Source organism: Fundulus heteroclitus, chromosome 1, assembly GCF_011125445.2.
Source record: "Fundulus heteroclitus isolate FHET01 chromosome 1, MU-UCD_Fhet_4.1, whole genome shotgun sequence".
Classification (NCBI taxonomy): domain Eukaryota; kingdom Metazoa; phylum Chordata; class Actinopteri; order Cyprinodontiformes; family Fundulidae; genus Fundulus; species Fundulus heteroclitus.
The window spans coordinates 34701911-34726122 of record NC_046361.1 but is presented as its reverse complement, the minus strand read 5'-3'; the positions used below and the strand labels follow the sequence as shown (position 1 = coordinate 34726122).

General features: G+C 39.0%; 1 protein-coding gene across 5 annotated transcripts in view; it reads right to left on the bottom strand.

Annotated features, from left to right (window-relative positions):
- acap3a (ArfGAP with coiled-coil, ankyrin repeat and PH domains 3a) overlaps positions 1 to 24212 on the bottom strand; it is an 86235-nt gene that overhangs the window by 20971 nt on the left and 41052 nt on the right. For 4 of the 5 annotated variants that reach the window (XM_036141690.1, XM_036141692.1, XM_036141693.1 and 1 more), the window contains exons 3-10: positions 21914 to 22033; positions 21285 to 21338; positions 7520 to 7578; positions 6573 to 6756; positions 5877 to 5921; positions 5680 to 5775; positions 3553 to 3627; positions 1703 to 1714 (exon numbers count right to left, since the gene is read on the bottom strand). In XM_036141690.1, the coding sequence (XP_035997583.1) occupies positions 1703 to 1714; positions 3553 to 3627; positions 5680 to 5775; positions 5877 to 5921; positions 6573 to 6756; positions 7520 to 7578; positions 21285 to 21338; positions 21914 to 22033 (645 nt within the window). The remainder of the gene's footprint in view (positions 1 to 1702; positions 1715 to 3552; positions 3628 to 5679; positions 5776 to 5876; positions 5922 to 6572; positions 6757 to 7519; positions 7579 to 21284; positions 21339 to 21913; positions 22034 to 24212) is intronic. The other variant, XM_036141691.1, reaches the window with a different exon arrangement.

The window sequence follows — 24212 nt, the reverse complement described above, 5'->3', positions numbered from 1 at the left end:
ATTATACAATGTCTGATCCCATATTGATCATGAGAGCTCACCTTCAGACCAGTAAGACAACACAGCAGCAAAATCATCAGGCTCAGGTTAATACTTAAATTGGAAAATGAGATTGTATGAAAGTCCTAAGACCTAAATGGATTAGAGGCCTCTCCTGCACGTTGCTAAAGAACGAGCAGAACTTTCATCCGGACAAGTTTCCCTGGAAATTAAGCTTTGTGTGTAGGAACTAGTGGATTCCTACACCTCAATGTGAATACTTAAAGCTCTTTTTCCTCATTTTTCATACAACATTTCTTTAAAGTTGCTCAGTTGTTTAGTTGAATTGATGGATACTTGGCTTTTGCTTGAGTATAAAAGTCTTGTGATTTAATGGGAGGTAATTTTAATGGATGGGTGGACAAATGGGTCGTTGCCGGACGGACAGACAGGAAGAAGGGAAAGGTCAGAGGATGGATGGATACAATTTTAACAGGAAATGGAATAATGCACGGAGGTAGAAATGCTTTTCCGTTCTCTCTTCTTTCTCAATTTTTATCCAGAATCTCATCCATTCTTAAACAGAAACAACAGGAAATACTTGAATTTCAGATGCTTCCTGATTGTGTTTAACCCTGTATAAATGAAGGGTTTGTGAATAAAAAAAATAAATCGCCTGGGATCTTACAGAGGACACATAGAAATAAATAAAGCCACAAAATGTGGACATATTACTCGTTTCCATTTAAACCACACTTCCATTTAAATACCACTTAAACTAATTCAATTCAAACAATTATAGTTCAGCAGGTTTTCAAAGATGCATTTCATGTTCAGCTATAAAGTTCAACTTTATGACAATTCGGCTGTAGTGCTCAATGCTACAGCTCAGTTATCATATTAAATTCAAATTCAAAAATACTTTATGTATCCAAAAGGGAAATTAAATAATCCCAAAGGGATATTAAATAAATGAAACAAGGGACATACAAGCTAAAATATTCAGTGTTTTTTTTTTTTTCTTCCGACATCCACGTGCAGCTTCAGGCAGTAAAAATAAACCCAGGATGGGCGGGAGCAGCAGGTAGCTGCAGCACTGTGCTGGTGATGGAAAAGCACAAGCAATGACGCTCCCCAACATGACTTCTCCATTAAAGCACAGATTAAAAATAAATGGCTCTGGCATTTGGGAGTTTTTGCTTCTCTGCACGGCTAACCATCAGCAGTAACAATTCCTGGCAATAGAGCTTAAACTTTTTTTCCTGTTCCCCTTTATTTTTTCCGTGTGAGACGCTACAGTCGCTAAATTGCACATGGCTAAAGGTGAAGAAAGAACAGAAAGAACTGAAAGAAGAATCCTTCAAAACCCTGATTCAGGCAGATAATAATAACCCTAAACGGACCTTTCATTATGAGAATAAAAACCATTTAAGCCCCTTCTTGGTTTAATATTTTTTTCTTTGCATTTGTAGATGTAAGTTTCCGTTTCTATGTAGGCCACGCCAACTAAGTTTGGCTTCTGATTGAGCAATTATAAATGATTCAAGATCCACTTCAGCTTCCCCTCAAAGCTTTTAAAGTTCAACTACAGCTTGACAACAACACAGTGCGAGCAGTGAATGTTTGCAGACTTCAGGTTAAGATGCAACTCTGCCTGCGCCGAGCCAAAGCTTCCGGCGAAAAATCGAAATCCAGATAGGGAAAGAAACGGAGGCCAACTCACCTGCATGAGGGTCTGAGACGATAAAGACGGCGCCATTGGGGGGGGGGGACATGGAAGAGACAGAAAAGATAACAGAGAGTTAGCGTGTCCAGCAGCAGCAGAATGGTTTAAATGGGGATAATGTGATAATCGTTCAGGTTCAGGGAACTGCTTATTATCCTCTTTACTGAGCCTCCGTCACGCTTCAGCAGCAACAAAACGCCACTAATCAACCTCAGTAGCATCTTCATTCCAACTTTACTTATTTAACACTACATGTCCCTAAGTGAGCGGTGTTGGTGAAGTGCCTAACAGCTCAGCCACAAATGGATCAATAACCGGCCACGCATCCAACCTCAACCCTTCCCTGCGGGTCGGTACATATCAGAGACGACGAGGCCTGGAGGGGGAACGGCGAGCAGAGCGGTCTGCCAGATGGCCCCTGATCCTGGGGCACACAGCAGGCAGAGACTGGCTGCTGGAAATAACACTTAGTGCATTATTAAAGATGGAGACGAAAGACAGCGAGGCCCTCCCTGCCTTTACGGATCCAGCTCATGTCAGCTAAATCTAACTGGTAGGGAATGGCTAAAACTCACATGTAAAGCAACTTCGTTCAAAACTTTGTGTTTTGCAAGCATGCTAAACAAGCAGCGAAGCTAACGTAGAGTTGAAGGGAACATTTGAGTTTAAACATCAAACATGAGGGTCCTGTCACCGGCGGGTTGGAAACGCAAGAAGCGAAGACCTTCCAGGGTTCAAGTTAAATTGAAGACTTTTTAAGACTTTTTAATGCCACTTGAAATAAAAAGTTAAGACCAACTTCACGATAAACAAGATAAACCTGGATGCGACAACTTCACCCAAATGTTTATTTTAACATAAACCATTACTTTCTGGCTCAGTAGACATGTTAAAGATTTTGAAAAACATTCCATATAGGAAGAAAGCTAAAAAACACACAAATTACAGATATATTTTTAACAACTACTGAACTGAATTTTACAAACTTTGTTTTGTTCCCTACTAAAATAAACTATAAATCAGTGCCAACTCTTTTTCACAGCTATGGTCCGGCCGCAACAGTTTTTATTGGTTCCGCTATCGGGACGGAACCAATAATGGTTACATTGAGCAGTTCGGTAAATTTAAAAAAAATATAATTGTATCAATTATTTGACTGTTTGGTAAGGATTACAAAAATAAAATCGTATTTATGACCTGGTAACAATTTTAGGACCTAAGAAAGACTGATTTAAGACATTTTAATGGCAATTAAGGCCTTAGTTTTATTTTACAGAATTCAATGCCTTTTAAGACTTTTTAAGGATCCGCAGGAACCCTGCCTTCAGAATAACTTGATTAACAATAATTAATGGCATCGATAATTTAAGACAGCGTCCTTATAGAGTCGGCTTTAAGAAAATACAAAAAAAAAACTATGCAGTCAGCAGTTTACGAGACTAAAAGTGCTTTGAGGCTCCGGCTTATGGATCGGCCCACATTATGTGCTGACAGTTGCCAACCATCTACAGACGACAACAGGAGGATTAAAAGTCCTAAAACACTTAGTTCCACCTGATTTGAGGCTTAAATCAACGCGGCGCACATTGTTTGCCAGATTAATCAAACACCTCCCAACTGCACAGGTCTAATCCCTCCCCGCTCACAACAGATGCCCTGGAACAAGCGATAACTTGGAACTCAAAAAGGAGGAGCTCAGCAGCAACCTGTCCGCCTATTTAAAGATCCAAACCTGTGGCAAAAAAAACCACAACATACAGACGACAAGCAAACGTGAAAGTATTGGCTATAAACAGATTGCCATCATCAGCGTAGCATGAAATCCTGTAGACAGCTCATAAACTCACCCTCTGTTGAATAGTTGCATGTTTATGTTCCATTTCCCTCTTTTCCATGGCAGAATCAATGACCAGCTGATCCAGCTGAAAGTCAGTTCACATAGATAAACGTAAGCACTAAGTACGCGCTATAGTTTTGCTGCTTATACGGTTGTGCGCACAAGTTCACATACACAGACAATGCCTAGAAAACAAAGATAGGAAAAGGTTTGTCAATTTTACCAAACCAGGAAGGAAAAGAATATAAGATGACATCAAATTAATCAAGGAAATCCAATCAGAAGACTTTCAAACTCTAATTAAGGAGTGGGAAAAAAAAGGATTATGTTGAGTTTAAGCCAAACTGCCTGGAAAAGTGTTTGGGAGGCAAATAAGAATAAAAGAAATATTAAAATTCAGCTGGCAAAAAAGACTCTGAAAAAATGCTGCAGTCGTTTCAAGGTTCACAATAAGGAGTTAAACACAATGGGTGAGTCCCCAGAAAATAACAATTACTCATCCAAACAGCACAGAAACAAGCCTCAAGACTCAAGGGGGGTGAACTACAAAGGCACAAGGGCAGCTGATCAAAATAGATGACAAGATATATACAGCACACTGTCAGAGGAGGACAATTTGCAGTCATGGGACTCACTTATGTAGATGTAATACTAAAGACAGGGCCAAGTCAACCCGTCACTGGCTACTAGGGCTGGGCAATACATTTATTTAATTGATTAATTTGAATTTACAATTTATTAAAATTACATTTTTGGAAGATCAGTATTATATTTTGCCAAAGCACTCATTTAGGCGTCCATGAAGAGAATAGCATGAAATGCTGAATATATGTTTAGGGAAATATATTGTCAAAATATTGTAAAGAGGAAAGTTTATTTTATTTTACCATAAAACGAGACACTTTAGTCATTTACTTTTTCTTTTGACAGTTTGAACCCCATTCTTAGCTCATTGTGTAATACCACTAGCAGCAAACATTTAGTTATATTTTCATCGTTTACAACGGCAGGGACGCCATCTTGTTTTACAAACATGTTTCACAGCTGGTGTTTTGTTGCACCTTGAATTAAGGGCAACTCCCAGATGAAATTCTTGACATAAAAGCATATTTTAAGAATAATTTCTTGAATCTCTTTTTGTGAAATAAAAAGGGGGGGGGGGGGGGGGATTGATTAATTGTATTTGGGGAAATAAAATCTGACATTTTATTTTTAAGCCATATAGCCCAGCCCTACTGGCGACAGCAGGAAAAACTGTCTATCCTGAAGTAGACCAACTAAGTCTCCTGAACTTAGTATGACTAAGCCCATTTGGGGAAATCTCCAACGGGAAGTTTGTGCATTTTGATTTAAATGAGTAAACACCAACCCAACCATATGAGTCACGGTTTTAAAAAAAAATATGTTATTCATATTCTCCTACAAAAAAAAAAAAAAAAAGACTAACTCCTGTTTTTTCCAGGAAATGGAAACTGTACACGGCACAAGCTTTTCTGCATAAAGTCAAAAGAAGAAAAAGATACAGCTTAATTCTCACTTTTGACATTAAAGACAGGTTTCTTACACCTGTTATTCACTCTGAAATAACATTTCAGAGTGAATGTTATTTTAAAGTTTAAATATCCCTATGGATTTATTAAGGCCATTTCTATAGTCAGGCTTTAGAAAAGGAAATTTTGAGGAAGGAAAGATAGATGTATGGATGTATGGATGGACAACCTTTTAAATGATCTATTTTTCTTACTTATCAGGAAATGGAAAATGTCTCGTTTTCATGCACTGCAAAAACAGAACTAAAAATAAGTCAATTCTTCTTGAAATGAGTGCATTTGTCCTTGATTTGAGCAGGTAAATAAGATGATTTGCCAATGGAATAAGATTTTTCCACTTAAAACAGGAACAGTTCATCTCCATCATCTTATTTCAAGAGCAGGATGTCTAATTTTCTAATTTTAGGGGCAAAGATACTCATTCCATTGGCAGATAATCTTATTTACTGGCTCAAATCAAGGACAAATAGACTAACTTTAAGAACATTTTACTTGTTTTTAGATCCGTTTTTGCAGTGTGTGTAGGAACCTTGGAAAAACCAGTTGGCCTCTGAGGGCATCCCGGAAGGAGCTTCAGCTTTGCTCACCTCAGTAGCAAGTTTCTTCATGTAGGGATCGAGCTCGTCAAGGAGGTTGTAGCCCTGCTGGAACAACGAGTACTGGGCGTTCATGAAAGACAGCATCTACACGGGAAAACGTCAGGGTTAAGGATCAGCATGAAGTCTCACATCAGAGGTGTGTGTGTGTGTGTGTGTGTGTTTGTGTGTCTGTAAATGTAACGTACCGCGTCTAAGATCTCAAATTTCTTCTTTGCCTGAAGGACGTTAATCTGTCAGAAAAAAGAAACAACAGACATTAGTACAAACAAGCTGCTGGCGTGACTCCCTCCAGTGGAAGCCCCTTTGTTTCGCTTTTCTGAAAGTGCAGGAACACAATAAAGTCTGACTAGAGTTAACTCTGACAAACACGATCCTCAATGCCCTCTTGCACATGGCCACATTGACGTTTTTTCCTTCACACTTCAGCGGCGAACACAGCCCCAGAGGGGTTTTCCCCTCAGTTAAAAGCTTTGCACTGTATTTGGTAGCGATACAAAACCTAAAAGACATTTTGTGCTACATTTAATCCGTCACTTGGATGTACAGAACAGTGCCTGAAGCTTTGACCTATTCCGCGTAGGGACACATCAAATTAAGAGTTCAGAGGGGTCAGATGTCTAAGAGCTGCATGAGAGGGATGCCAGGAGACAATCCGAAGCATTAAAAGAGGGCAGAACCATCAGTGGGATCGCTCTGAATCAGTCTCCTTCGTCCCCCACTGGCATCAGCAGGGTTAAAATAAACCTTGCCACACATGACTAAAGCGATGACAAACAACTGAAGGGAAGTAAAGATGTTGCTGAAGGCAAACAGACAGAAACATATTCTTTTTTGGTAGTGCTTGTCGATTTTCATCCGAAAACGGGATCATTTTTTCTAACCTGCAGGACGTAGTCCAGAGCGAGGTGTCGGAAGCACTTGCGGGTGATGCTGAGCGCGCTGGTGGCCTCCTCCACCTCGTGCGGCTTGTTCCTGGGCGCCTGAGCGTTCTTCACCTGCGCTATTTCCATATCCTCACGCACCCGGTCGAAGTGCTTCTTGGTCTCCTTGAACTTCCGGACATCCCTGACACAAAAGGGCACGACAAACTCGGGTCAAAGCGGACATTTCCTCGAAACTTCACACCGAACTTCATGCTAAACATCTAGATTCTGGGTATTTCATGTCCACGCTGCTGATAACTTCAGATGTTTGCGATGCATCGCTTACAGCGTGTTTAGGAATGAAAAGGACACATGTGACTGGAAAAAAATATTGATGTCATTGAACTTTTTTACATTTTCTAAAGCTATAATCAAAAATGATTTGTATCCTATTGGGAATTTATATTGAAAACCAACAATAGGTATTGCTATAGGTTGTGAAATGACCAAAACATTATCTAAAAAAAAATTCTAAAACTGTGCAAGCAAAAGTCCCAAAAGTGTGGCATGCATTTGAATTTGTAGATTTCAGAGTGAATGGGTCATATAAATGTGGAGTAGAAACTTTTTCCAGATTTATTTCTGTATATATATATATATATATATATATATATATATATATATATATATATATATATATATATATATATATATATATATAAATAAGAAGGTAAACTGTGTGTAATTTCCCTTCCCCTTAAAACTTATGTGCTGGTTTTGTTGGTTTCTCACATTGATTAAATTCACCAATGTTTATGGTTATAATATAACAAAATGCAGAAAAAGTTTAAGTGACATCAGTGTGTTTACAGGACTTGTGCACTTGTGTCTCTTTTTTAATAGTGTTACATTTTCTATGCAACTCAAACTCTGAGTAAACAGTAAATAATGGCTGATTTTCTCACTCTTTCACAAAGTTGTGCAACTGCTGCTTCACAGACCGCTGGGCTTGATCAAACAGTATCTGAAAAAGATAAGAAACACAATGACTTGTTGGTAACTTGAGGAGAAATGTGGGGGAGAAAAAATATCCGACCTAGGGAGGGAGCAGCCTAAAGACATGCATTGTTTTAGCTGATTTATCTGCATTCTAGATAAGATAAATCACATTTTAGACCTTTTGAGGACCAGCCTTTGTTTTTATAATTAACAGGATAATTCCCTTTAGAAGTGTCCAAATAATTGACCAGTAATAACAAAAAAAAAAACCCAACTAAAACCAACAAATATTAAACCCTTAATGATGTTGTGTTGCTTTTTAAAGTAGGTAAAACAAATCTAGCTAAACTAAACTATCTTTTTTGTAGTTTTAAAATACATAATCAAACCAGGTGTGTATTAGTAAAGCTACACATGACAAGAAACATAGATAGTAAAAGTAGTTATGTCTCTTTGACCTTATTGCATAAATTGAGTTTTTTTAGATAACTAGCAAAAACAAAAACTATCAACACAATTTTTTTAAGCAGTTGTGCGTACCTATGATGCATCATAAAACATCAGAGTAAAGCATAAAGATATTTTTAATACTGTTACTTTGAGGGGAAAACCTTGACCATTTCTATCCAACAGGGGGCGACAAAGCACATATTTTTCGTTTTTTGTGGCACAACATGCATACAAGTGATTCATAATTGATCAAGCCTGCCAGCAGGAAGTAATGGATGGGGAATGCTGCTTGAACTTGAACACGTCTGCTCTAATACAATAACAGGCTGCTTTCAGATTCAAATTCTAGCCCCCTCCCCGTCTCCTGTGCCCTCTGAACGAATCGTCTGCTCTGGCTCCTGCTAAATAGGTCACTCGAGCAGAGACGAAGGAGGAGGAGGAGGAGGAGGAGGAGGAGGAGGAGGAGGAGAGGCTTTTGATTCAATGTCGCCCAGAAGTCACATCCACATGGAGCCCGCTCAAACCTACATGTTGTCCTCAGCACCACTGAGCAGCTCCAGAGGTCCGACCTCACCGTGAAAGACGGATTTAGAATCTAAATATAATCTGGAAGGGGGGAGTTTTAGTAGATTTTCAGAAACCACCAAGGGAGTAATTTTTTTGGGGAGGGGTTGATGTTGACTTTAAAAAATGTCTTTTACTGGTCTGTGAAGCGAATGGATTAAAATAAGTATTGAGCTTTGAGAGATTTGTAGATTCCCCTGTGAGAAGCATAGGCGGAACTCACGGAGGGAATCGGGTGTCTGGACCCCCAATCTGAGAAAATCGTGGATATGACCCCCCCACAATATAAAACAATACCGCAAAAGGGAAATCTGGCATTCATCTAGGCAAAACTATCCATTTATACCTTGAACCTTTGGTGTCCCGTTCCCCACAAAAATTTGCTTTCGAGAAATTTCCCAGTTTATTGCCTCCCCCACCAAAAAATAAGGTTAATTCCCACCCTTGGTGAAACACCTAAGCACTAGAATGGGGCTGATTGTGAGTTTATTACAGTAGATGCAGTTTTACGGGCTCTTAAAAAAAGAAATTGGGTTTGGAGCTGCGGATTCCTGCCGCCAGAAGCCACCCAAAACTAAATTATTAGGGGCTGCGGTGCTGTGCAGCAATAAACACAACGGTGAAGCATCAGATTAGACCGAGCACGGAGCTAACGAGGCCGAGGCGGATGGTGGCACGACGCTAGCCACACACTAAAAGCTGACGGCTAACCCAGCATTCCACAGTCTATGGTGTTTGTGTGTTGAAAGAGACTTCCTGGCTTGGCTAAATTTGCAGCTTGTTGCATTCTTAGACTGCTTTGTGGCAAACTGACACCAGACCTTCAACAAGATGAAGAGCAAACAGGTTGCCTCTGCTTTATGGGAAAGGCTCAGTGGAAATCCTGCAGGTCAGAAAAGGCTGTTTTTCTTTATTCAGCACAGTACAACAATTCAGTTAAGATTACATATTTTAGCCCAGGTATTTTATTTTTTTTAACTTCAGTTAGATTCTGGGTCAACATGAAACCTGAAACTGATTGGGCCCATTTTAAATGAGCAGGTGGTGAAAATCTTTTGATCATATTTAGGTCACACATAAAAAAAAAAATCTGCTTATTTCGATAAACTGGTGATATCCGACAGTTTATACAAATCTAAAGTGTTTGTGTCGTGATTGTTGGTCTTGTTTTTTTATGTGTTGTTCTAGCAGAGTGATAAACGGGAGAATTGAGCCTGAACTACACAGTCTAGATAAATCTACCCCATTCACAGCCAGAAAACACATTAATGAGGTTTCAAAAATGAAAAATGTTTATTTTTCTATTAAGACCAAAGTGACAATAAAGTCAGTAACACTACAAAAATAAGTGTTTAAAGGAAAGGACGTATGCAAGCTTTTCATATGCAAGATTATTTATCAGATTATTGATTAAAAATAGTAATTTAAGAAAGATCCAAGAAAAATGTGGGATTTCAAAACAAAATCCTAAAAAGAGAGTCCTGTAAAGCCAGTGATAGACTATATAGATTAAAAAGCCCTGATATTATGATAAAAGTGTTGACATTTTTACATTCTTAGTAAGAGACGAGATTATTTTAATGCAAGAAGAATAATTCAAATTTCTTCTTTGCAGGTTAAAGCTAATGCCTATGAATCTTGAATGCTTTTCAAGAATAAATGACGACAGCTCATATGCAAGTCTTTATTTGAATATTTGAGTCAGTTTTCCCCTCATTTCTAATGTATGTGAAAGAGCCGAACCAGCACGTAAATAATTAATCCTGCTTCAATCAGCCTGAAACTGATAAGAATTGGTCTGGGTTCCTTCGCGTCTAATTTTAGAGCTGAGACGTTAAAGGCGGAAGCTGTCTGAATTGCAGACACGATGGATGGATGGATGGATGGATGGATGGATGGATGGATGGATGGATGGATGGATGGATGGAATCTTCTTGCATAACAGCTATCAGGCTCCTCTCCTGTGGAACCAACTCCCAGTTTTGGTCCGTGAGGCAGACACCATGTCTATTTTTAAGACTAATCTTAAAACTTTTCTTTCTGACAAAGCTCATAGTCAGAGTGGCTCATGTTACCCTGAGCTACCTCTATAGTTATGCTGCTATAGGCTTAGGCTGCTGGAGGCCATCAGGGTCTATTTCTCTCACTCTGCTGAGTTCTCCTACTGTTCTCCAACTTGCATTATTTGTTGTTATTTCAACTTTTAGCTTTTTGTTCTCTATCATTTTTTATTCTTCATAGTAGGTACACCTGGTCTGGTGTTCTGTTAGCTGTGAAATCATCCAGGAAGGCAGACCATCCACTTTTACCATATGAAATAGAAAGTACTCCTAGGATCAATGTGAGCTTCTGTGCTTTCTGTGTCTCTGCTCTGTCTTCTCTAAGCCCCAGTGGGTCGAGGCAGATGAGTGTTCACACTGAGCCTGGTTCTGGTTCTGCTGGAGGTTTTCCTCCCTGTTAAAGGGGGAGTTTTCCTCTCCACTGTCGCTTCATGCATGCTCAGTATGAGGGATTGCTGCAAAGCCATCAACAATGCAGACGACTGTCCACTGTGGCTCTACGCTCTTTCAGGAGGACTGAATGCTGCTTGGAGAGACTTTGATGGAACAACATTCACATTATTATGATGATGCCTCTTGAAAAAATCTTGAAAATGACCATAAAAAGACTTGGAGGTAACCGGACTTTTGCTCACTTTTTCTGAAAACGTTTCGACACCTATCCAGGAGTCTTTGTCAGTTCTGGCAGCTCACACTTTAGCAACCTGCAGTTGGAGCGCTGCTGTTTTTAAGCACATGGAGGCCCTTCCTCCTAGGTGCATTCAGATGCAAATCAAAGACTCACATGTAGATATCCTGGGTAGCTAGAGGCTATTGTTTGGTATGAGTTCTGTACTTGGTCACGTGGATCATGATAAGACTGCTGATATGGTTCCTACGGACCGGGTTTTAGGATTGGGTTCTACACACTTAGGAGCCTTCCCCTCTGTTCAGTGTAGCCTTTTCTCTTTTGACAAAGATGGCTTAATCAGCCCTATTTCCAACCATCTGTTCTGTCTGTCCAAAATCTGGACAACTTTGTTGTCAAAAGTGTGTCCTTTGCTTTTGGGGTAAAACTGGACTGCTGAATCTTTCCCCGAGCTGCTGGCCCTCCTGTGCAGCGCCATGCGTTTGTGTACTTTTTGTTTTGTTACAATGCTGCTCAGCTGGACTGAAAACAGTCCGACTGCCTCCAATTTTAGCCTGTTTCTGGTTGCCATGACCCAGACAACTGAGAATTTGCACGTGTCTTGGTCTCTTCTCAGTATTCCCAGGTTTGATGATCCTGTTCACAAAACTACTATGTGGATATTTTACTTAAAAAAATAAATAAAAATAGCTTTCAAAATAGAACTGCTAAAGTGAGGATATTCAAATATTTATCATATTGACAAATGGACAGGGAATAAAAGTCTGGAAACACATTTCTTTTGAAATTCTTTGAATAATAACCCACGTAAAAACACTTAATCACTCCGTTTCTGCTTTCCATGAGAACGAAAAGTCTTTTGTGTAAAATCTTTGGAAGAAAAAAGGAGCAATACTTGGCTTGCTCTCCAGCAACATCCAAACAGAGCTTGTTTGTCCTGGAGTGTAGTGTTGGACTGGCAAAAGCCACCAGGAAATTGAGGCAAGCATGGGCCAAGACTCTTTAGCACTTCTCATAGATCCGTGCTGATGTCTTTGCACGTTTATGCTGAACCATATGTGCCTTTTGTTTGTCTTCCCAGGGTTTCAAAGTCCTCCAAGCGTTGCTGGTCCTCAGAGCTCCCATGTGCACGCAGCTATTTCATTTTCTTGAGGGTGTGCTGCCAAAGAGCGCGAAAAGGGAACTCTTTCTCCATTGGCAGATATAACCATCTCAATTTCTTATTCAATTGCTGTCTCGTCTCAAGGGAATCCCCTCGTCATGCTGCTCTCGCATCCATCCTATCTCTTCTACTCTTCATCAAAGAAAAGCTTTGATGAATCATATTATTGTCCGCTCAGACTGTCCTCCCTGATAGATTGTAGAGGAGGAAGAGGGGAAAACGAGACGGGAAGCCCAGCTGAGCCTACAGTGGAGGATGCCAGCTGATCCCAGGCCAAGTCGCGCTCTCTCTCTCTCTCTCTCTCTCTCTCTCTCTCTCTCTCTCTCTCTCTCTTAGGTCTCTGAAGGGCGACACGCTGAACCAGACAAAACAGAGGATCTGTCGGTCTGACAGAAACACGGACGGACGGAGGCCAAACATCTACAATTCATACAAGGTGGGAAAGCTTGGCAACAAGAAAAGAAGCATGTAGCATTAAAGTTTCAAAGCTCTCGCATGGATAAACTCAAGGAGTGCCGGCAAACCACAAGCCACTTCTACTTGAAAGAGCAAAGTCCGATCAAACAGACACCGGATAGCCTCAAGAAATACTATAACACAGCATTGACACCCTTGCTGGCAATGTCATGAAATTACCACTGAATGAACAAAAACAAAAAACGTTTCCCAATTCTGCGCACACATTAAAAACGAGGACATTTTTTCACCATTTCAGGGAACTGGATCTATTGTCTCTTTCCTAGCAGAGTGTGTTTAAGTTTCCCTCGTGTTCATTTTTAAGGTTAATGAAGAGATAAAGCTCTCAGCTACGGTTGTGTAAAGCAGGGATCTCTCGGTTGAACAAATAAATCCTCCTCCTTAAGGGCCTTTTCTCACCACTTTGGATCTCTTTTTTAATGTGTTCTGCATATTTGCTGATAAAACATTTATTTTAAGACTGCTGAACAGTTTTCACACTGGTTTTGGAAAACAAAAGAATTAAACTGAAACACATACAGACTCAGCAGGATGTGTCAAAAGGTCACTGAGGGGACCTAATGCTCATTAATACTGCAACATTTACAGTATGTGTCTGGCTAGTTTTCCCAAGGGACACATTGCATCTATTTTTGAGTTACAAATTATTTTAATTCAGTTTTAGTGCCTAATCACAATTAAAAACTGAGTTATATATTTCTAAATTACATCTTTAAAGCTAGGTGTTTTCCCAGTCTGAGCTCTGCTGTCCTTTCCTCTCTCCTATAAAGAGTCAGGAGTCGAGATCGGTCCCATACCTCTCTTGGGTATGGGACTATGCGGTCTAATCCAAGGAGATTACGATGGGGTATTTATTTACATCTGTAAGTAGACCTTCACAGTATGCCCATCCACAGTCGCCACTGCGAAAAATAATACGTGGATGGACTCCTTCTTAATATGCAACATTTGGCAGGGTATTGCATTTTAAGTGCCATGCCGTCATGTTTTGTAGGTTCTGAGTTGGACCAGAATGGAGACAGGAACTCAGGATGAGCACGGATAAGGATTATTAATAAAACAGGAAACTTGCAGATCTTGAACAGGACGTCTATCACAGACAGAGAAACGGGCAGTGTATCGGAAGAATCCAGCAAGGAACAACGAAAAGCCCAAAGCTTAAACACTGAGGCAGGGTTGAAAAAAACGACAAATGAACCACATGAACTAATCAAAGAATATGTGGAAACGCTGTGGCAGAAATAAAGTAGGGAAGCTAGGGGAGGGAGGCTTATTAACAAAAAGGACACTGAAGAAACCAAGAAACTACTAACAAAGTGGAAAAGACTAACATACATGCAAATGCAAAAAGAACACAAAACAAGAATAAACTAATAGACTAAACACAAGGGAATTAACTAATATAGAAACATCTTTATAATGATAATGAACACAGAGAAATGAATGCAATATGGCAAGCCCTATAGAACATAAATATGCAACAAGGAAAGGAACAAAGCACAAACACAAATGAAAACCAAAACCAGAGAATCATAACACGTGTACAAATTGAGCCGATGTGACGAGTGAATTTCTCCATTGTGAGATCAATAAAGACTATCTTATCTCTTATCTTATCTTAAATTCAGCAGACCAATAATAGTTTTGGCCTGTTAGATAAAACCTTCCCTGCCCTTGTTGCTTTAATGTATATTTTTAGCGGTAGAGAGTAGAGCTGTGCGATATGGCTGAAAAATATATCACGGTATAAGCCTTTCATATCAGTCGATATCGATAATTATTAAGTATTATTTTGTTTACCTATTTGAATCAAGGACCGGGGGAAAAAACACAGAATTTAAACTGTAATCCTAACCCTATTTAAATGTAACCTTTAACCTTTAAAATAGGTCAGCCCTACTACTAACCTTGCATAGTTTGGCACCAACATTATCCTTTGGTGTGTTAACAAAACCTGGCAGCACAACGTTTTTGAAATATTATGGAGAAAACCAATGAAAAGAGCAAACAAACAGCATGATTTTGGTGGATCCTAATAAAAAACACAACCATTCTACACATTAGCTTGTGCAAGTAAAGTAAGTTTTCACATCTTGTAACCTTTTCCATACATGATAAGGTTGAGTAATTCTACCATCCTGCTTGAAATGTCATTAAAGAAATGTATTTCGGGCATCTGTATTAACATTTTTAAACATTTGTTCATTTAATTTGTTCCTGTTCATTTATATTTGTGTTGTGGTAAAAAAAAGAAAAAACGAGAGGAAGTTTTTTAAATACATGGACTACAGATTCCTTAAAAAAATGTTTTGGTGATTTTTGAAGCCTTGACTCTATTTGTGAATAACAAAGAAAAATGGTGGATTCTTAGCTTCCCACTAAAATTGCTAAAATCTTTTCTTGTGAAACCAACTTTATGTATTATTTTGTCTTGTAAGCATCATTCCACTCCTACTCTTCTGTCAAGTTTGGACTCTATGTTTTGTTTAATCGCTATGACTATACTGCTCAGTGGTCACAATGTTTAAAAAGAAGAAATACCACCAGTACCAACAGTCATCTGGAAAACTGCTCTCTACTGTAAGATCCACTGTTCCTACACTGCTGACTGGGCATTTTTCATCCCCCTACCCCCAAATACTCTCTTCTCAGGCTGAAAGTTCACACCAGTTTGTGTTTTTAACAGGAGCTTGTCTGCAGGACCTTTCTTGGCCAACTGCTCCGATTTCCCCACATGCAGCAGAGATTAAAGCAATGCAAAGTTGCTGGTATTCGTAAAAATAATGTATTCTTCTTGTGTTGCTCTGCAGATTTAACAACTCTTGTGTCACAAATAAACCAATAGGTGGGCAGCGTCTGAGTTAAACGTCACACTTCCGGCATGAATACGCGACAGAGTCCTATTCCATGTAATTGTTTGCATTGATTCATAGGGTGTCATTTAACACCTAGGTCAAATGCTGCATTCCAGTTGTACTCAGAAACCCTAATTTCTGACCTTCGACTCAGAAATTTCAACTGGAGCGGCCCCTAAAGTCGGAAAGTCGCAGCAACATGACCACACCCGACCTCAGGATTCAAGATGGCTGCTACTTGCAGTAACATTGAGTAAAACTTCATACTTTGTCTTTTTTTAGCAGTTTTCTATCATTTATTTAACACTTATTCAGTGGTTCACATACTACTTTTCAGTGTCCATAAGAAGGGATGTTTCAGCTCTGTTTATGTGCACAAAATGCCACGAAGAACAGCGTCATTGTCATTGGTATCGTTTTGACAGTATTGTTCACAGTGGCCATAGTAGCTAAACAGGCAATGAAGAATCACCAAGTTTTCTGGTTTAACGTTTTATACGGAGTCCAACACCTCAGGAGGCTTTAAAGGAGCAATAAGTAAGCAATTTATTGTAAAATCAAGGAAGTAACATTCCCTATAAACAATCGGTTCTCCCCATCAACAACGTCTTAGTCACGTTTTTCTCCTGTTAAACCTAGAGGTTTGAACTACTTCGGTTGAGAGCGTAGCCCATATTTACTTCTTGGTTCCTGAGCCAATCATATGATAGTTTCCAGGGTTCCCAAAACAGCATTCAGTATTTTACTTAGGCAAAAGAGCGGCAGCCTGCAAACATTGAAGCCAGAGAGAGAAGCGGACCAGAAATAGAACAGAATACAACTTCATATTCCTGTCCTGTGGAAGTACAACAACATCAGTGCAACAACGGACCGTTGACTAAACGGTGGATCTATTGTGTGTGTTGTTCAGATGTTAACCAATAGGTGTCACTATTACTTATTGTTCCTTAAAAAAAGACAAGGATTTTGGAATAAAATGTGACTTTAAAAAGCATTCAAAGACTCAGGTTGGCGGTATTTGTGCCTCTAACAATTTTGTATTAGTGTCAATGTTTTTACTAGTTTTACTATCTGTGTTTACGTTTGGCCCTTAAAAATGGCGCTTGTATCCCATCAACCTCCGTGTCGCTAACAGCGGCCACAGCAGTGACATTACTTTACAAAGTTCTCCTGTCAGACGAGTGGGGAGGGAACGCTATGAACTCAGATATGACGTAACTCAGACTTTTCCAGTTTCGACTTCCGATTTAAAAGGAATGCAAAAAAAAAAGACAAATGGAGATAGGAAAATCTGATACCAGAAATGAGTTATTTATATATAAATAATATAAGTGCTGTGGAAAATAATGTGCCCCTTCTGTTCTGTTTTTGCCTGGTTTGGATTGCTTTTTCTCCCCTTAATTAGTAAAATCATAATTTGAAAACTACTTTCTGTATTTACTCAAGTTACCTTCAGCTGAAATTAGCATTTGTTTGAAGAGCTGAAACATTCAAGTGTAGCAAGAAAGTAAAAAATAAACAGAGGACATATGTAAAGGGCAACAACTTTTTCCCAGTACTGTATTTATTAGAACAAGTTAATAAAACACATGCAATTGTGAGATATAAATTCATAAATCTACCAGTTTGAACTGGAACTGGTTGCTTCAATAAAGTGAGCAGCAACCAATGTTTCGTGTTATGACTGTCTGCAGTCTCATTCAGAAACCTTTCATGATGGACTTTATTGGCATACAGAGGCCAAGGACATTTTTAAACGAAACTGAAGATTTTATATTACTTTCCAAGACCTCTTAGGTCTTTTAAAGCAGAAACCTGAACCCTCAGAGGAGCTCAAGGGCTCCCAACAGCATCCATACATGCAGTGCATGAGGCAGTTTATGTAATGGGCTCTGCAATATGTCAAGGTTATGCAGGATTACTGTTGTCCACCAGCCAAATCCAATCCACGCCTGCCAACAAGACTTGAGCCATTAGGCCCCCTCCGCTGTCCAGAACGCTGGCTTCCATCTTCATACATAGATTGTGAGTGAATGGGAAGAAGGGATCTGTGAGGACACACTATCGTTGCAGCCTGACAAAGGAATGTTTGCAGCACTTTTGGGTCAAGTTAGTGGGCTTTAAAGGAGCAGAGACAGCCACGGAGGCGGGGTGTAGGTGAAGGAGGTCAGGAGTCTTAAAAGAGAGGAGGTGAAACAACAGAGCAGCGAACCATATGCTCTGCATGATGTAAACGGACACACGTGAAGGAAAAAATAAAGCATTGAAGCTAGAAATATAAAGAACATACTTAAAAAGGAGCAGCATTTGGTTTTTCTTTTGAACGAACACTGTACTAAGTTACAATTTTAACAGAATTTAAATATATATATACATACTTTGTTGCTTTCCATTTTTATGCTGACGACAGTCAAATTTATATGCCACTAAAACAGGGAAAGCAGTGCTCCATAATTCACTTTCTGGATTGTATTCAGAATCAGAATCAGACATACTTTAATAATCCCAGAGGGAAATTGCTGAAATCAATGCATGGATGGCGTGGAATATTTTGCAATTTAATAACAAATACAAAATTAGGTATTGTTGTTTAAGCCAGCAACAAACCTGGGTGTGAGACTGGACAATGACTTTAAACTTGATGCACAGATTAAATCTGTAATCAAGTCCAGTTTTTTATCATTTGAGACAACTGGCTGAAGTTAAACCTTTTCTTTCACGGCATCATCTTGAGATTTTAATTCATGGTTTTATTAGGAGTTGTTTAGATCCCTGTAATGGTCTTTATGTTGGGTTGTCTTTGATTAATCGACTTCGGCTGTTTGCCTAAACAGCCTAAACCTTGCCTAAACGTACAACAGCAAAGTTGCTGTGTTTATCCTCTTGAGGAGTTCAATTTTATCTGACATGAACCAAGCTGGGCTCTGTAAAATCTCACAGTTAACATAAAGGGTCTGTTTTCTTTACACACAAACACTGACGTCTACATCATCTTATATTGGATAATCACAGATACACAGCTGCTCTTCATTATGCCGAACGGATCATATAGAATCATGGGCGTAGGTTTGATTTCAACTTTGGTAGGGACACTACTGGTCTCAAGTTTCATTGGTTTGATGTCATTGGTCCTACGCAATATGCATGCCCCTATTTTTTTATACTTGACGTAAGCATCAGGGGACATTTCGTTTAAAGAGAAAAGCAGCATTTTTTGCTACATTAATACTAATTTTATAAGCACTATATATATTGTATATAAATAAAAAGCTGCTCCTTAATTTGTAATTAAAATAAATTAGACATCACCTGAAGCTCTGAAGGGCCAGCTGCTTCACCTCCAAGCTGCCCTGCATCATTGTTACTGGATATCTGTGTTTCCTGGCTATAATCATATAATGTTACTATTATACAAGTGTGTTTTTAGTATTAAAGGATTAAATGTAACACAACCTTTTATATCATCCTATGATACTTACTGAGTGTTAAAATAGCTCCTTATGTCTCTTTTCATTTTTGGTGGCATCATCTACAATCACAACACTAAGCATGAGCCTAAGTTTATTCAAATATAAAATCGCTTCTAACAATTATTAAAATAAAATATAATCTTATCCGTAATGTAATAATATCCAAAATAAACAGCCAGATTCAAGCATTTTTACCGGACACTAATGTTTGTACTAATTTACTCATGGACTGTCTGGAAATCTGTGTAAAATCAAACCAATGTGTTCCTCTGTTTGTACTTTATCCTATTTCCAAAAGTAGAAATAATTAAATAGCACTATTATTATGTGGAACCCTAATTATGCTTTCTAAACAAAAATAGCAATGTTTAGGCACCATCTCGTATTGTTATACTCTATAAAACGAATAACACCTGCTATTTATATCTGAACCACCTTAAAGGGATTTTTTGAAAGCTTACATTCTTTGCTTGTCGATTTTTCCAGCAGTCTTCAGAACTCCTGCCTGACACTGAATATTTTTGTTGATAAAATGTATTATACTTCAGAATTAAATATTATTTTAAGATGCTAACGTTGGTTACTTACATTTCTTAAGTTCCACAAATGAAAAACTACTCTCTCCTGCTTCTTCTATCGCCTGTTATAGCTTGGATAATTATTTTTTTTTTTAATTGAGACTAGTTTCGTAGTCTAATATTCGTTGTAGTAACCGCAGTATTCTAGTGTGAATTAAATTTAAATTTCGCGCTGCAAGCATGCACGCACATGCACGCACTAGAAAACAGCCAACCAGGGAGAGAGAAGGCGGGACTTAAGGCAAAACAACCAATGAGAGTGGAGTTAAACAGCACACAGCACAGTTACGTGCGCTGCTAAGTGAAAGCGACAGAAAAGACCGACTGGACACGCAGGCTGGCAGACGGAGCTGCAGCAGCAGCCGCCGCCAAGCAGCGGAGCTGCGAGAGGAAAATAAGCGACTGCTGTAACAACGATGTATTTTAAATTATAAACATGTTATTCACATCGAATTATTGGTAGGGACATGTCCCTATGGTCCCTATACAAACCTACGCCCATGTATAGAATGACAACAAATAGCACACTAAATTTTGAGACATGCAAAAAAAGAAAAAGAAAACCTCAGTAAACTCAAAGTTTTTGTTCTGAACTATAACACCAAATCAATGAATCCTTAGATTTAATCTAAAGCACTGCACACCAAAACAATGCAACAATAGTTGGTGATAATAAAAGCCTATTTTTTTTTGGTTTTTTTTGTTAAATCAGCAGTGTAAAAGTGTTTTGGTCTCCAGTAATCAGCAGCAGGGCAGAGTATTGTATGTATGGAAAGCTAAAATGTTTACAATTTGTACAACAGTGATATTCAAAAGAGAAATGGTATGGGTTTAACTTTGTAGGAACTGAAGTGTAAATTAAATTAAACAACAAAACCTTTTGAGGTCTGTTATAAGATACTTTACAATTTTGAACCACATCATAATCCTTGTTAGACATTTGGCCTCTAGACAACTTTTTTGTTAAAATTCAAGGAATACTTTTGAAATGCTGGTATTTAGTTGTCCAGGTAAGAGACTCAATACGTTCAAATATTGTTTTATTTGTATCTCTATTTTTGTGAGGGTTACTTTCTGTTCAACAAAAAACATTTTTCTTATTTGTTTTGTTACCAAACTTGTATCAAATCATGACCACTACACAGAGGTACTAATAGAACTCTGTTATAAAAAAAAAAAAATCTTTAATAATCTAGTAATTTTGTAGATTTAAAGGGAATGAGAAAATCTACTTGTTTTTGTTTTCTGTAACCAAAAAAGGTAATGTTGCTGTGGATGAGATTCTTAAAGTCACATAATAACTCTTATTAAAGTGGCACGTCTCCACATTGAAATGGTAAAATATGATAACGACACAAGTTTAATGGTGTGTAAAAGAATCTGCAATCAGTTAAATTGCGGCCATCGCATTACATTAAACGGAAAACCTGCTTACCATGACCACCGGATATTGTTAGAAATTAGTCGCTGTACTGTATATCACTTACCATGTGGTAGTTTATGATCTCTTGCAGGCTTTCCCCGCACTTCTCCAGGCACTCCTGCGAAGCAAATGAACAAAATCCGCTCAACACAAGTTGTGTTACTGCTACCAGGTTTTTGTTGCAGGTTTTTTTTTTCACTTTTGAGAATTAAAGAAGAAAATAAAAGCTGTCCCAAATATAGTAATTTATTTGACTTCTAGCTGGAGGAAAAAGAAAATATTTGCAATGTCAAAGCTGATTACTTGAGATGTTTTTAACGATGTATGGGGAACATTTAATACTCTGATTCACTTCTCCTGATTCATTCATTCCTTTTTTTATGACGGAAAGTACAAATATGAACAAGACTTTAATAGGGGAAAAAAACAATTAGTCAGAAGGTTGAAGTCAGCAACCATTAAAATGGTCTGAAAGTCTGGCCCAAATTCTTCCAGGCCTGATCCAATAGTCACTGACTAATCTGTAAGTCATAACATTTATTCAAATATAAACAGAGCTGAAAGACCAACACTGGAACAGTAGGGAACTTCCTATTCACCGATGATACTTTTAAAGGTCAGGTACACAATAAAAGCCACAGTAATGTATGCAACGGGTGAAAAAGATGCTGCTTAAAATTGTCAGAACCTCACCGAGACCATCTCATCCTTCTTGCACTGCTGAGACAGATCCCGGATGCCGTTGACAAACAGCTTGTTGGCACTGACGTATGCCTTCCCAGCCTCGATCATCCCGCTGCATAGCTTCACCAGCTGAGAGGGGAGGGAAAAAAAAGAGACACCCCAGAGGGGTAAATCAAACTATCACAGTATAATGAAGTACAAACAAAGTAGCAGGTTTGATTTGGAATGATTCAGACATTGTTACACTGGGCCTGGAGGACTGTCAAAGTAGATTTGTGGAAATAATTGAAATCTTTAAATCATCACACTAAAGGAAATGTATTCCAAGGTACTCATTTATGTTTAAATCGATATAACCTTATCCATCCCGAATTGTCACACTTCTTCTGACCACAGCACTGCAACAACAGAGACACTCAAACTAAGGTGACCAGATTGGGACAATCTATGATTTGGTGAAGCGGAGGGGGGGGGTCGGGGGGCGCCTGGAGGACCACATAAATACATCTTGTTGCCCAAAACCTTTTTACTCCATCATGATGCACTGAAATCGGGGATATTTCCGGTGACAGATTTTGCCGAGGACAGGTCATTCAAAACGGGGACTGTCCCCGGAAATCGGGGACGTCTGGTCACCCCAACTCAACTTCACAGTAGCCGCAAATATCAACAACCATCTGCTGTTGGAAGTTTAAATTTCTGCAAACATGTCGAGTCTTTATTGACAAGACAAACACAAAAACGTAGACGGACAAAAATAACGGAATGTCACATGCTAGCCATCGCTACAAGCTAACGCTACAACCTAAAAAGGCCATTAAAACTCTGATATTTGCAACAGTGTAGTAGTAAATTTTCCTGTTGGCATAAGATAACGCTGTTTGGTTAATGGAGCAATAAGCGATATTTCACCACTAGGTGGTGCTTGAGCACTGTCTGTAGACCAAAACAAAACCCAGCCCCTCCTTTCCTTGCGTCGTCTTCTATGCGCATATTTGTAAAGGAAAAAGACACAGCAAAACAGCATCACCTTTAGAGGAACATTTCAAGTGGAGAAGTAAGTAACTCATAACTTTCTAATGCTGTTAGCAAGAGAACATTTTGATCTGCTGAGGTGCACTCTGCCATGACGCTCTGACGGTGGTATTTTAGGGCAGGGAGGGGCTAAGCCCTGAGTGGCAGCTGTTCACATGCACGTACACGCATGGTCCGGCCCAGGTATGTAAACAAGAGACCAGAGAACCAGGCAAGGACCTGTGGTGTGACGTCACACCACAGCCCATCTGAAATATTACCTTTAGGTCTTCACATCATTATTTTTTTAGTTCTTTCTATCTAAAATATTGAAATTTAGCTTATTGCTCCTAATGGCTTCATATTATTTTCGGCATATTTTCAACTCGCCTATTTTAGTTCTGCATATTTTATTGGTGCGGTTAGTGTCTACCTAAAAGTAACATGTGCCGTCTTTCCACAGAGAGAAGGTGTGTACTGTGTTTAGTTTCATCATTTGTTTTGACCACTGGGATGTGTCAGGCCAAAAAATCTATTAGACTGTTGATAATGTCATACAGTTTAGAAAACGTGGCGATGTTGAAAAGTTATAGTTGTTAGAGATCGTTCTTATACAATGTATTTAACTGTTAGAAAATGTTAAAGTGATTCTGGGTAATGTTCAGAGCAGCGGTTTCAATGCATCAAGAGAGAAAACGATGAGTTACATTACGTTCCTGGCCAATTTTGTTGAGGTGGGGAGGCCTAAAAATGTTTCATTCTTCAAAGCGAAGGGCGCCACAAAAAATATTTTAGAACCACTGCTATAGTGTAAGGCACTTTTTATTGTTGGTATGACTAGAAAAGCACCATAAATTCAGTCCATTTACTGGGCTTTTAGGGTGAAGGTGATAGATGGACGATTAGAAGATCAGGTCATGTAAAAACAGGGGCGTTCAGCATCGATGGCAGTAAAAGACAAGCCTGACTAATCTGTTCTCCGTCCGACACACAGGGATTGAAAGTCCGGATCAAGGTCAGAGTCAGGACAGGACCAGATGGACTTCTGACACATCCGTTACAGGAAAAGCATTCGACTTCCTCATCAAACGGCCAAGACAAATTTCCCCGACCTCTTGCTGAACTGTTTAATCGGACTGAGTGACATTTGATGGCCCAAATGCTGAGAGAAGGCAACCAGTGGGTTAAGGCATTAATGTTAGGAGTATGGGATTAGGTACTGATTGGACAAGATTTGAGTCTGATGGGAAAACTGTAATTTCTGCTGCAACACATTGTAGAGTGAATAATGTAG